This window comes from Plectropomus leopardus, chromosome 15 (genome assembly GCF_026936395.1).
Source record: "Plectropomus leopardus strain MGB_pleo_1.0 chromosome 15, ASM2693639v1, whole genome shotgun sequence".
NCBI classification, from domain to species: Eukaryota; Metazoa; Chordata; class Actinopteri; order Perciformes; family Serranidae; genus Plectropomus; species Plectropomus leopardus.
The window spans coordinates 20,298,975-20,313,478 of record NC_142190.1 but is presented as its reverse complement, the minus strand read 5'-3'; the positions used below and the strand labels follow the sequence as shown (position 1 = coordinate 20,313,478).

At 39.0% G+C, this 14,504-nt stretch overlaps 1 protein-coding gene across 1 annotated transcript in view; it reads right to left on the bottom strand.

Annotated features, from left to right (window-relative positions):
- Positions 1-2,790: 2,790 nt before the first annotated feature.
- pds5b (PDS5 cohesin associated factor B) overlaps positions 2,791-14,504 on the bottom strand; it is a 33,772-nt gene continuing 22,058 nt past the window's right edge. The window contains exons 17-35 of the mRNA XM_042499114.2: positions 13,336-13,451; positions 13,047-13,152; positions 12,629-12,789; positions 12,332-12,455; positions 11,744-11,902; positions 11,422-11,490; positions 10,718-10,854; positions 10,323-10,446; positions 9,933-10,137; positions 9,414-9,528; positions 8,931-9,063; positions 8,703-8,822; positions 7,674-7,736; positions 7,401-7,546; positions 6,739-6,811; positions 4,820-5,232; positions 4,600-4,680; positions 3,733-3,829; positions 2,791-3,610 (exon numbers count right to left, since the gene is read on the bottom strand). Of these exons, the coding sequence (XP_042355048.1) occupies positions 3,578-3,610; positions 3,733-3,829; positions 4,600-4,680; positions 4,820-5,232; positions 6,739-6,811; positions 7,401-7,546; positions 7,674-7,736; positions 8,703-8,822; positions 8,931-9,063; positions 9,414-9,528; positions 9,933-10,137; positions 10,323-10,446; positions 10,718-10,854; positions 11,422-11,490; positions 11,744-11,902; positions 12,332-12,455; positions 12,629-12,789; positions 13,047-13,152; positions 13,336-13,451 (2,475 nt within the window). The 3' untranslated portion in view covers positions 2,791-3,577. The remainder of the gene's footprint in view (positions 3,611-3,732; positions 3,830-4,599; positions 4,681-4,819; positions 5,233-6,738; positions 6,812-7,400; positions 7,547-7,673; positions 7,737-8,702; positions 8,823-8,930; positions 9,064-9,413; positions 9,529-9,932; positions 10,138-10,322; positions 10,447-10,717; positions 10,855-11,421; positions 11,491-11,743; positions 11,903-12,331; positions 12,456-12,628; positions 12,790-13,046; positions 13,153-13,335; positions 13,452-14,504) is intronic.

The following is a 14,504-nucleotide window of genomic DNA, read 5'->3' as shown; positions in this document are numbered from 1 at the left end:
ATTGCTAGTCTCTATATATAATACAGGAAGAACACCATCGAGTGATGCTCAGCAGCACAAGAGAACAAACTGCTTGTGACAGGATGGTCTGTGTGGTGAATCAGAGCCAGTTCAAATACGGGGCTCAAAATTCTGGCCTCCCTGATGTGGAAAAAAACAGCAAAAGGTGGTCTGACATGCTGTTTGGATGGGGAAAAATACTCTATGCACAAAATAAAATCTCAAAACAAACAACTGGTGCTGGCTAATCATTTTTCTGTTCTTGGCTAAACGACAGAGATTGTTGTCTAATAAAAACATTTTCATAGTTCATTAGAAATCCAAACTTTAAGTGGGGTAAAAACTTTTAAAACAGATTTGATTATTAAGCCTGTTGATCAGTTCCCATCATATCAAACATGTAGTGTGTGCTGTGTGTGTAAATGAATACCTTATATGCAAGAATGAATTCCCTCTAGTGCACTCCAAAATCTGTAGAAGCTTTATCCGTTTTCTTTTCCTCTGTTTTTGGCCTGACAACAGAAAAAAAAAACAATGCATCAGATCAGTTGTTATTGTTCTGTGGCATACAACAGCTTTTACATGGTGAGCATTTTTTTGAAAACCAAAGGATTAGTGACCATTTTTGTACTAAGATGATCAGCTCTAAAATAATAACACTTGGCGGTCATTTTATCCACTATGTTCAAACAAAAAAAGTTCTGTCCGAGGTCTATACTGCATACTAATTCTAAGCAAGTTTTGTCTGCATAGTGTTTTCCTGGAACGTAACACAATAAAAGATACCCAAAACAACCAGTATGCATGCTAAAAACACTCCTTTTTTGCTGCTGTACTTCCCACTTTTCAATACACAACAAAGAAACACAGAAGCTGCTTACAGCTGGAAAAAATACAACTAATTGTTGATGGTGGTGAAACAGTTCAAGAAACACCAAAGAAAACATTTTGTTGCACAAACATGTTAATATGATCTCAATTTGGCTATTTATCGTTGTGGTTTGATACTATATAAGAAGACTACATAGTAATACTGTATAGAATGAGGAAATGGCACTGAGACACAGAGACAGACAACACTTATCTGTCAGAGAGACGGTGTCATCAATCAACAGCTCCAGATCACAAACTTCTTTTTAGTGAAACACATTCAGTCCAGTCGCTGCCATGACAGCCTTTGTTTTAATCTCCCGCTCTGTTCTTCTCCTCCAGGTGGTTTGTGGTCTTCCTCTCTGATTCAGTTTCACAGTTGCTGCCAGGAGCTAAAATGCATTTTAAACAGTACATTTTCAGAAGTTTCTATGTGAAAACTTTTTTTTATGGCAGATACATTGACCTCTCAGGGTAGAAAAACACAGGTGTTGCTAATAGCATCATCAGTGGCTCTGGTCTATTCAGGTGACCCAGTAAGTCGTAACAGTGAGCCAGCACACACAATGCCAGGACCCTGCAAATGAAGCAGCTAAATGGAATAGAGCCATCATTAATTTGATTGTTTACACCTGTGCTTTTCCTTATTTGACAAGTCAAAATATCTGCTGTGCAACCTTCTGAGCATTTAAGCAGTTCAGAAAGTTCTTCTGAATTATGGGCATGCAAAAGGTTCAGAGGTGTTTATGGTTGTAAGAAAATCACTGCGTTTGTATTAACCCTTTAAAACCCGAGCAAATTGGTTTGACTTGATTCAAAAACATGGGTAGGAAGGAGGAAGAGCTGCTCTTCATCATTACATATTGCACTGATGCACAAGCATCATGCTCATCAAATGAGCACAAAACTTTCCAGCACTATTTACCGACGTGTTACCCATAGTTCTAAGCACAGATGTCGCTGTTCATATCAAAACACCAAGCAGTAATGCAGCCTTTGTGACCGAGGCTGCTGCCATCTGTACCGCAACAATGAACGCCTCATTCAAAGCCACTTTTATATCTTCCTCTTGCTGTCTTGATACAAAATCCGAATTAACCGCTCAGCAGTTTTTGTACGTGCCACAAAGCACGACTGCTGTTGATTGCTGATTTTTTTAATTGTATCACGGCTTGCATCTGTAAGGAAGCATCCACTTTGACTATGTTTTTAAAATGCTCTATAAATGCAGATCAACTTTTCCAATCATTTATTCAGGTTTTTCCTTTGTCACCATTTTGCATCTGTGTTAACAAAATCAATTTGTATGAAAACTCCATTTTGTTGGCAAGAGGCCATTGCAGGATTATACCCGTCAGGTGTCCACAGTGAAACTAGAACCTGCGTCATCCCTTACAACCATGGACAGTACAACTCGTTTGGTATTAACCATTGATGTATTGAAAAAAAAAGAGAATGTCTTATATATTTAAACCACTGAAACCTAAGCAAACTGGTTCAACCTCTTTTGAAAACATGACTAAAACAAAGAGGCAATGAGCAACTTGGCAAGAAATGTGCCACAAATATAAAGAAATGAGGGAAAGATGACAAGAAAATGACCTGAAAATTAGTTTGAAGAGAGATTATGTTAATCTCCCTTTCTTACAAGGGAACAACTTCAAAGCTACTGCATGTAGGACAGAGTAACAATGCTCGAAGAAAGACTCAATTATAGATATTTTCAAAATATCTGAAACAAACCAAATTCTAGGTAACTATATTTCAAACTGTTATGTTTTTTTTTTTGTTGGATAGTATTTGACACGTTCTTGTTCCTAATTTGTTACACCTGAAGGCATCGCAGCTGATCATCTCCTGCAGGAAAAGCAAACCGCTTCATCCAAGACTTCAAACAGAAATAAAGAGCAATCGAGCATGTCGGGTTTTATAGAGAATTATATTGATACAACGGAGGATCTGACTGGGTGGATGTAAAGCCAAGTTAATCAGCAGTGACAAACACTACAACCACAGCTGCTCATGACTTCCACCTACCAGTAAGTACAAACCTAAAAATGAGACGCACACTACAATCTTCTCCAGAGGCAGCTCTACATTTGGACAGGTTTCTGACATTTTTTTTTGTTTTTCAATTTTTCAATACATGGTAAAAAAAGGTATTAATATACAGAGCTGTAAACAAAAACGCATGTTTTCTCTTAAAGTAAAAGGACACAATTAACATCACAAAAAAAGATAATGGTTAATCTCTTTCAGTTTTCCAAAGTGTGACACAGAGGGAATGATTGATGAGCGATATTGCTTTATGGGAGCATTTTAATAATAATAATATCAGCGGGTAAAAGGCTTTACAGCATCCCCCCAGTCAGCATCAAACACAACAACAGAACATGAAACAGACATAAGAGACTATTTACAAGAGTGATCGTTTTTTGTTTTTCTGTTAAAATTATTTCTACTTAATGTGGCGAACATCATCACAATGCAACACAATGCAACAACCCACAGCTGATGACACGATGTACTGATGTAGTGTGCATGTGGTATATGCAAGTGTGTGAACGTGTGTAACAGTAGGAGTGTCGGCGTATGAAAAGTTTTAAAAAGTTCAATGTCCATATTTTCTTTCCTACGTCATTCATCCACGACTTTCAAATAGACGCGCCGCTTTTGTTTGTCCTCCATCTATTTTTTTTTTTTTAGCTCATCTTCTTCGCCCTGCTGCCTTCTTGCGACCCTGGAGGAGTTACAAAACAATACAACAGTAGGGTGAAAACTCTGGACAGGACATTGCAATTCCTCCACACTTCTTAAATTAGTCTTAATTCCCAGATATGATTCATGCAACATTTTCAGTACCTTCGGTGTTGGCTCTTCCTCCTGCTCCTCCTCCTCTTCTTCATCTTCTTCCTCAGAGTCGTCTTTAGCAGCCACTGCCTTCGATCGCCCACCACGCCTGGATTCCACAGAGGGGAAACAAACTGAATCAGCACGCAACGGGGAGGCGTCAATAATTGTAAAAATATCACCTACCAAAGCACCGAGCAGTAGCTTGGCCCAACATGTCTCAGAATTTTTGTACATTGAAAGTATTTCAAAATATCACCTACAAGGTGCCAAATGTCTCTTTCACAGATAAATCAGTAAATCAGACACACTGCACTGGCCAGCAAGAAACAGTAAGACTTATAAAATACTCACTTATGATCTAGATTTTGCTGCACTTCATAATGAATCTAATTATTCAGAAATATAAAAAACTGTGAAGATTACTCTTGTTTTAAAATAGATTTTTCACATGTTTCACATGTATGATATGCCCCAAAATTATCACTTTAAATATGCTGTGTTTGCCAAATTACTTGAACAGCCCATGGCGATTTTAGGAACTGCGGTTTCAGGTTGGGCCACAGATCTTGTGTCTGTGGGATGAGCAGGTGCTGTATTGCATGTTGCAGTTCTGGTTTAGGAGGGGGTCTTAAACATTAAGACCCCGGCAAGATTTTACACTGACGATTCTTTCATGAGAAAACAAACAAACAAACAAAAAAAAAAGAGCTAGGCTCCTCCAATGCAATCACTTATTACCAGACAGTGGCAGGTCAACAAAAATTCAAAATTAAAATTCAGGACAAACAAACAGTATTCCAAACCCTTCACTGAGATGTCGAAAATGTGGAGTTCATGCAACATCCAAGAGGATCACAAAGCGCTCATGAATCTTACGCTGGTTTCTTGGCAGGAGGCTGAGCTGATTTGGGTGGACGTCCTCTCCTCTTCTGCGGTGTGGACTCTGCAGACTCGGTGCTGCCGAACAAAGACAAAATGCAAACGACACCAGAGTTTGAGACAAAAATGAGTCTCCCCGACAGAAATCTCAGAACCAACAGCAGATGATATTACGGAAGCTGATCCAGAGTCTCTGCACACAGTTACTGTTTCTCACCCCTGTGGTCGCCGCGGTGTCCTGGCTTGCCTTCCTCCCTTGCTTTTCAACTCCATGTTGTCACTGCTTCTGTCATCCTCTTCATCCTCCTCCTCAGCTTCCTCCTCTACCCTCTCCTCTTCCTCCTCCTCCTCCTCGTCCTCAGGTGGAGGAGCTGCCTTCTTTCGCCCCCTCTTCCCCTTGGCAGGAGTATCCTGACTGGAAGTAGCAGACTTTGGCGGCCGGCCCCTGCGTCCTTTCTTCGGCGGACTGTTCTGTTCATCCTCTGGCCGATTGTCCTCGTCCCACTGGTCCTCCGACTCGGCCGCTGCAGTCGTGTTGGCTGCCGCCTTCTTGCGTCCACGCTTTGGTTTGCTGTCCTGGTCGTCGCTTGAGGTCACACCACGTTTGCGACCACGGGGCTTTTCAATATCCTGTAAAAGACAGAAAAACGAGTTGACAGAGGCTGACTGGTGTCTGACACATCCTTAAAATGTGATTCTGTCTGAATAAGGATGTTTTTTAATCCAGGATTTCTTATAACCTGTCTGGTTTCCACAATAAATCTGCTTGCTGGGAAGATAAACTGTTTGAAAACCCACATCTGCCTAAATGAAAGTGAAAAACAAGTAGCAAAATACTTGTAAATACTAGTACAGACCAGAGAAATATTTGTAATGTATTTAATATTGATACTTTTTCCTTGTAGATACATTTACTTCTAACTTTTCAGAGAAGAGAGAGAATTGCAAAACCACGCTGACTCAGAACGAAACAAAGACAAAGTGATGCGGGCAGTACGTCTGGAGGTTGTTATTAATGATTGTTTACGCAACTCATACTTGCTAATCCTATCTTGACGTAATCCAGCGGCTGTTTGCACAGTAGAATCAAAACAGTCACAAGGGTTTATGACTGGCAACACTTCACCGGATCACAGCAGCATTACTACCTGTGACATTTCAGATCAGGTTTTTTTTGTTTATTTGTGCAGTTATACTATAAAACAGATGAATGAAATGTTTTTTATAATACTCAAGTTACTCCAAATTTGGCATTAAGATCACATTGAATACAAAAAGCTGTTTTATTTCGCCCTTTTATCTGACCATCCGAGTTCTTATCAAAACTAAATTACCATCATAATAAGGAAAATAGCTTGAGTTCCTAGAAATAAAGTAGTGCAAATATGATAAAAATAGCAACACAAACATCCGGCTCAACTGAGAGAGGAACATTATCAGGAGGATTATTGCTGGGAAACCGTCAACATTAAATATCCCAATAGCTGGCTCAAATAACTCAGAGTTACATTTCCAGGATGGTTACTGGAGCTTTTACTTTATATGTACTAGAGCTGCAACAATTAATCGATTAGCTGTCAACTATTAAATTAATAGCCAACTTAAACGTGAACATTTTCTGGTTCCTCTGTGACAGTGAACTGAATATCTACTAGTTTTGAACAAAACAAGAAATTTAAGGATCTCAACTTGGCCTTTAGAAAACACTGATTTACACTTTTTACTAGGTTATGACTTTTTATAGAGCAAACAACTAATCATTGAATTGAGGCAATAACTGACAATAAAAAATAATTGATAGTTGCATCTCTCATATGTACACAGAAGATAATTATTGATGGGTAGATGTCATGATTTTATTGGTTGAAACTGGGTGGTCCCAGCTTACATAAGCACGAGTCATATTTTGTCTATATGAAAATACTGATGTAAGGATATAAAGAAATGTATTTTTTCTGGCATTTATTTCCAAATAGGTGCACAATATGATCCTGGATGTGATCTAAAGGGGTTGAAAATGCATTTCTCATTTCATTTCGACTTTAAACCATGAAAAGACAACACTGCTGCTCTCTTATAATAACCAGTCTCACATCGCAAAAGATGTCATATATGCATATTAAGAGGTTTTGATACCTTGTCAGTGCTGTCTGCTCTCTTTAGGCTGATGTCTTCATTTTCACTGTGATCCATTTCTGTGCTGTCATGCCTGAAACACAGCAAATGTTAATTATTAAGATTGTATGTACAAACAAAGAAATGTAACTCAAAGTGGAACAGTGACAGGATACAAAAGCCATCCCTCTGTGTTCCTGTGTCGTCTATGAACATCAGTGAACAAACGTTTGCTTAATTTTCATTTGGTGAATGGGATGCACAATGTCAGATTTTTTATTGTGCAAACTCTTATCATGGTGGCCCACCAGCAGATGGAGACATCAAATGCAATGCTTTTAAGTATATGTCATAATCATTGTGCAAAATAAAAAAAATACTTCTTCGGGTCAGTGTTTTGTATTTATTCACTTTGTGAACAAAAAAAAAAAAAGTTTCTGATATTGGCAGAAATCAACATGTTGGCTGATTCTGATATTTGATTTTAAAGCCAATATCTTCCAATACCAATTTTGTGCCAATATTATTGTCCATCCCTCAATGATTGTATTACTTTTTATGTAAGTTCACAGATCTTATGCGACGACACGTGAGCAGGGAAAAGGCTTGGAGACATCAGGGTTTGATCTTTGTCCACTCTGTCTTCTTTAGAGGATTATGTATGAGCATTTCATGTCCTGTACCTGGTCTTGGTGCGTTGTGGGGAGCCTGGGTTAGACGATGAGTCATCATTGCTGGCAGTCTCCATACGAGAGGCTTTACTCTGGAGCTGTTTGCCCGCCGACGCCAACGGCTTGTTTACTGCGCCCAGAACGTTAGCCGACTTAGGCTTGAGAAAGGAAGGGTGACAAGAGTTTGAGTTGGATTAGATATGTGTTGAGACAAACAGTAAATAAAATCTAGAAATTAGGATGCAAAAGCCGACACTGACATTTCAGGGTGTTGATTAAGCTTACCTTTCCCGGTGTGAAGAATGACTTCATCTCTGGTGGGAGATAATTTTTTGTGTTGCTGAAATTCTGAGAGAGAGAGAGAAATCTTACATCACAGAGCTTGTTTGTGCAGAGAGAACAATTACCAAAACACAAACCTTGAAACACATGTGAGGATTTTGAGAATAAAGGTTTGCTCCTGCCAAAAAATCTCATTAGTCAAAATGTGTGCCAGCTGTGTTAAAAATTCCAGAGTTTAAACAAAAAAAACGGAGGTGCAGGCACCGAAAACTAGGTTATTACCACCAACCACAACCAGTACAACACAAGTCGACTGTGTTTATCTTTTAATTAACACTTCTGTTTCTGCACTTTTTGAGGAGGTGCGTATGCATAAGTACCCCAGACACGGAAACGGACGTGTGCATCTTTATAAATCATTTTAAAAGTCCAAAGAGAAAGAAAGTGTTTTCACATTTCATCAGTGGCTTGGCTATTGCTATGAATACATATAAAATGATTTAACCTGCTACATCATTACATCTCTAATAAAGAGTAAATGAACTGTTTCACAACAATCGTGTTGGCGGATATGTGGAAACAGAGGGGCAAACCACACACGCATTTGGGAATGTCAAAAGTTACACCAATTCTGGGAAGATGTGAACGTTTGAATTAAATAAACTCTGGGATATGCAGTATGTAAGGAATGAGAAGTACCTTGGAAAAAATAAATGATTGTGTCATAGATTATGATATATATTTGACCAAGATATTATTGATCACAAGCAAAAAGGAAATAACAAGGAACTGGTAAAAGACTGAATCCCACCTTTTAGACTAACTGATAAACATCAAGAGACAGGATATACAACATTCTTGCAATTGCTAATTTGAAACTTTTCTGTTTTTCCACTTTTTTTAAAAAAAAAAACAACAACTTTTTTTTGTATATATATATATATAAATAATGCAAAAATGTAAAAGTAACTGCTTGCTAAAAATAAAATGTTTTTATTTCCTGGAAAATGCTTTTTGCGTGCAGATACTAACCTTGTCGGGTTTGGTGAAGAAACATGAGGGCAGCACAGGGTCTTTTGGGGACTCCAGGCTGTAGGTGGTGCTCTTTGACATGATAATGTGCATGGCTACATCACACACTGTGTAGAGTTTCTTTACAGAGAGACAGAAAAGTCTTTCAGCACGAGGGCTAATAAAGCAGTGAATGAATATGTACGTATTATCCATATGATATAGTCAGTATTCTGGCGTAATGTGTACCTCGTTGGTTTTGGGATCACTGGAGGCCTGGGCATCTTTTGTCTGCTTGATGTTTTCCACCATTTTCCTGATGAAGGCGTGGCTGTTGTTTTCATTTTTGGCCATGATGATCTCCAGAACAAACCACAGAGCCCTAATAAGGAGGGGAAGTTTGACATCAGCATACAGGATCTTAATTCTGTGGTGTTTTCCTTTTAAGTTCTTGGACATAGACTGATTCTTTGGATACTGCAGATGAAATTTATTATTTATTTTATTTTAAGTAATGGTGCATTAAAAAAGCAATAGCACTGAGAAGTTGATATTACTCAGTCCTAGTGCTTCTATAGACAACATAACAGCATGTCCTAAAAAATATGTAATAAAAAATATGTAATATTCCACACAAGTTTAATTTATAAACTGTATATTTCTCTCTTTTTTAAAGTTTTCTTTCTTTATCAGTGTTATGAGCAACCTACAGCTTTCCCATACACAACTTACTCTTTGATTTCTTTAAGCTGCTCGATGTCCTGCACTTTGACATAGTCCGGGTCATGTGCCAGCAGGTGGATGGTGTACGGCACCACATACTCCGGCAACAGAGAGAACAGCTTGTCTGTTGGCACACACACAGTAATCTTACACCAAAACAATCTCATCATAACTGAGGTAATGATGCCATGTGCTCTTATTTATTTCTTTTTAATTTTGAAAATATTGAGTATAAAGTAAAGAACTGGGTTTAAAGATTTGCAAAAGCAGAAATGTGGACTTTCATGTAGAAGAGCTTGACTCATTTTGACAATAAGACAATACAAAATTGATAAATTAAATATCAGTAAATGTTTGTAGGCAAATTCAATTTTAAAACTGTGTAATGACTTTTAGGGCATAATATTTATAAAACTTATTTTAAGACTGTTTTTAAGTAGCTGTAGATACCAGACTTTTAGGATTAAAAAACTATAAATAAAAGCAAGTGGCAGATTTTAGTTGAAGATTATTGTTCAGTTTCTTTACCACTGATGGCGGCGTGCTGTTTGAGGTACTCTCTGCGTATGTTGACGTTTTTCACCAGGCACTGGCGAGCGTGAGCCCTCCTCTCCTTAACAGGGTCCTTGGCACACAGAGCGAACACTGCCATGTATTCCAGAGGCAGACGGAGGCGGCACAGGCCCCGGTGGAGCTTCTGGGAAAAACACTGTCGCACCTGGTAGCATTCATCCTAGAGCACAAAGAGAACGACACACAGGAATCAGTGTGGAGGTGAAGTAGGGCAGAGTGTTGTAGAGAGAAAAAAAGCCTGATGGTGGCACATCATTTCAAAACAATACCAAATCAAAGCCATGAAAACGAGTAATAAGATGCATGAGCTTTGCATGAACACTGACGATTTGAGCTTATTCTTACATTGATGACGAGAGCACACAGCTGATACTGCTCCAACGTGATAATTTCGTGATAGCAGGGCTCCTGAGCCAGCTTCAGCAGGGCGCACGCCGCTGCCAGCCGCAGCCTCGACATGTCTGGTTTCCTGGGGGAAGAGGGGAAGGAGCAGAAGAGACAAGCGTAAACAAAGATTTCTTTATTTATCTGCAAATGTGTTTATGATTAAAGCCTATAATCCCCCTTGGGTCCACAATACCCATTAAAACATAGCACTTCACTGAAAATCACATGGTCATGATAGCAAGGCAAAGCTTTGTCTGCAAGAGGCTGACACGCATGCATGCACTGCGCACACACGCACGCACACCCACACAGGACCTTTGTCTAGTAAAAGGAGAGCATGCTTTGTTGTTTACCCCATCCGGCCCTGCTCGGTTAAGTCTCCATCACTGTGGAGAATAGCAGTCAGCATCCTCAGGGTGGAGTTTCCTGATTTGCTCTGGTTGTTCTTCACTCCTAGTAACCACCGCACCATCAGCTTTATGCCCTGGATCTGAATAGAGGAAGGTCAACAAAAGTGCATCACTTGAGTTAAAATAATCAGAATCAGAAGTAAATATGGTGAGAATTGATTTTTTTTTTTTACCGTTGAAAGTATTTTCTGATATATAGTTAAAAATAGAAATTTTCAAAATTACCTCTGCAAAAAACTCTGACTTTAATGTTTTAACAAAATGAATTTTTGAGCCTAACTTTATCCAATGTTCAGATTTTTGTTCTAGAAACATGTACAAATCAGTGAATAATTATATTGGATAGTGCGTATTTAAAAATGATATATCATAAACATGTAAGACTAAAAAATATGTGTTAATGTAAGTAACCAACTTGCAAAGTTTCACTGTGATATCTATTGGTTTAAAGTTTTACCCTATTCACCTTGGGTGTCTCCCCTTTGGATTAAAAAAAGCAAAAAAGTAAGATTTTGTTGATATAATAATGGACATAACAATTCTGTTTCGGTCTTCTTCAGATTGAAAAAATAATAATTAAAATACACAGCAGCATACTGAAATGATGGACAAAGGCTTTAGAAGATGCAATAGGGTTAAATGCTGACCTTCGCCAGAGTCTCCGGGGACACTTCATCATCAGGAACCCAAAGTTTGGTTGTCTTCTTGCCTGGGACCTACAGATGACACAAATAATACTGTAAGACTTATTCCACACGTCACAAACAGACTGCAAAAATACTGATCCTTTAACTGTGATGAACAGTTTTTGGGACCTTGGCAGTGTGATTTATCAGGATTTGTTTAACAAAAAACAACAATAAATATTAAAGATGGGCACTTATAGAATTAAGTTCTTAAAAACAAAGACTTGGCTCTCAACGTGAGTCTAGCACATGTGATGAATTGCTAAAAATCAGATGTGTGTACCCTGTCGTTCATAAGCAGATCCTTCACAATGAAGTTGGCGACTAGAGATTTGAGCGGTGCAGCAAACTGTTCTGGGGCCAGCTGAGCCAAGTGACCCAGGGTGGTCAGAGGAGTGATGAGCTGCTCCAGGTTAGCGGGGTCCAGACCTTTGTGCAGCGGCTGGAGAAACACAAACACATCACATTTCACTGACTGTTTGATCCTTGGTTAGACATGTAGGTCTATTGATGAACAAAAACACGGACCATCACGTTATATCTGGCAAACTGCTCAGGTCTGAGAGGAAGAGTCTCCTATATCATTCCTGCTTTAGTGCAACAGCTGCACCCAGATTTGTCATTGTGTCACTATTAAATTTCCATGATGTAGCTTCTTTTGACATTTTAAATACTTCAGGCACATTTACTGAATGTCTGTTTCTCTGCATGAAATGAAAAAGTCCGATACAGCTGAAAGAGCACTACAAAATGTAAAGGTTTTGCAAAGTGTGTCAGACTAGATGAATCAAAAATCATTTGTATTAATTTACAACTTTTTTTTTTCCTTTCATGTATAACATATAAAAACAAACAGATGGGAATGACTGACCTCGAAAATCTGGGCGAAGTGTGTGTCTCTGTTGCTGAACATGGCGTTGATGCAGTGGATGGCATACTTGGCCTGGCGAGGAGGGCCTCTTTTGGCTTTGGCCTGCAGTACCGGCAGTAAAACACTTGGGGGAGCAGGAAAAGGAGCACAATTACAAACCATAGAAACTACAGTCATCAGTGTGAAAGATTTCAGCATGCTCAAAGCGAGTGATTCAGCCTAAAAACATGGATAAATTGTGATTTCAGAGACGGCATTTGTCCTGCTGTACGCTTGAAAATGAATGGAAGTTCGTACGATTTGATGTGAGGAAAACTTTCTTCCATCTTGCTGCCCGTGTTCTTAAAGATCTGCAGCGCAGCCTCCGCAACCTTCTCGTCATCCATCTTCAGACAACCCAACAGAGACTCAAACGTCTCTGCAGAGTGGAACGACACCGGGTGTGTGAACGACAGCACCTGTGTGGGGTGAGAAAAAAAGTGTCAAACTGCTGGATGACATCTAAAAAGTACTTTTTAATAACAACTCAAATCCCCTTAAAAAACACGGAATATATTCTAAGCAAATCTAGAATCACTTCAACACTAACTCACTGGAAAAACGCAAGTTTTTATGTCATTGTTATAAATGTGTTGTGTTTGTATGTATGTGTGTGTGTGTGTATGGACTGATGCAGCCAGCTGGCTTTTTGGTTTCTGGCTTGTTTTTTTTTTACCTTCAGCAGTTCCAGTCCTGCTCTGATGGCCTCTTCAGTGGGGACGCCCTCCTCTTCATCATCAGCTGTTCCATCTATAGATTTGTTAACCTGTTTTATCAAAGCACTGACAGATGATGGTGGAGATGACAGAAAGAGATAGAAAAAAGGTCAAATACTGCACAACTAAAATAAATATTTGGAGTCTCTGTATTAATATGACAACTTAAAGTTTTTGTTGTGAGCCCCTTATGCGCGTGCACACATATACACAGACACACACATATACACAGACACACACACTCAGTACCTGATGGACTCTGTGTCGATGTGTACAGGAGCAATTCTCTCAAGCAGGAACTTAACCATTTCCAGGAATGGATTGCTGGGCTGTTTGGGGCTGCCGAGCTTTTTGGTGATGTCTCGCTACAAAGGTGACAAACAAATAATTTCAAAAATGAATTCAAATTATGACACTGTCATGATGAAAAACTGACTATCCCTCTGTCTCACACCTGTCATTTTTAGACTGTAAGATTCTGCGGGCCTAAGTAGCAATGCCGGACTTGAGCACTCACTACAAATACATAGCCCAGTGGTGCTCAACTTATGGCCTGCATGCCAAATCTGGCCCTCCACAGGGGGCCAGGTGGCCTGCCATCCATTTTCTAAAATGAAAATATATTGATTCACACAAATATTTTGGTACTACAAATAAGGTGCCAGACTGCATAGAAGAGGCATCAAAATAGTGCTTATTTATATAAAAAATAGTGCTGAAACCGGACATCCCAACAGAGTACAGACTAAGTCTTGAATGTTCCTAAAATCCAATTAACACCCCTTCACACACCTGACCTGTGTGGACCTGCTGCAGCTGGATTTGCCTTGTTCATTCTTTCCATCTTATATATATTATTAATGTTTGCTTATTAACTGACCTGTCACTTGGCAAAATGTTTTACCTTAAAGTCAACATTTATGGATCCCTTTCAGCTTGATGATGCAAAGGCTGCGGTAGCAGAAAGTGAAACAAAGCAGCAAAGAGACAGAGATGCAAATCTTGTTTGCCTCCTAACAGCACTATAATCAATTCATTACCTCAATCATCATCTTTTATGCGTCTTCTAAATCAGTTTGATGCACTAGTAAACCGTATAAAAGTCACTTAGTTAGGGCTTTAATATGACTGATCTTATATCAGTAAAAAACTTTTTTCCTTGCAGTACAAGGAGAACAAAAAGGTTAATAAAAAAAACTTTTCAATGAAAAACCTGACTGACAGCTTCTTCAGATATTTCCAGTGTTCATTCATGCCAACAGTGTGGATGAACAACTAAATATCAGGTAAAACTCTTTACATGCAGCATGTGGGCTAAAGGGAAATAAATGAGAGTTTGAAATTTTTCCCCACAGTGACAACTGGACACTCCTGGTCATCCTCTTTATGAAACTGCAGCCACCTTTTCAAGTCTACAT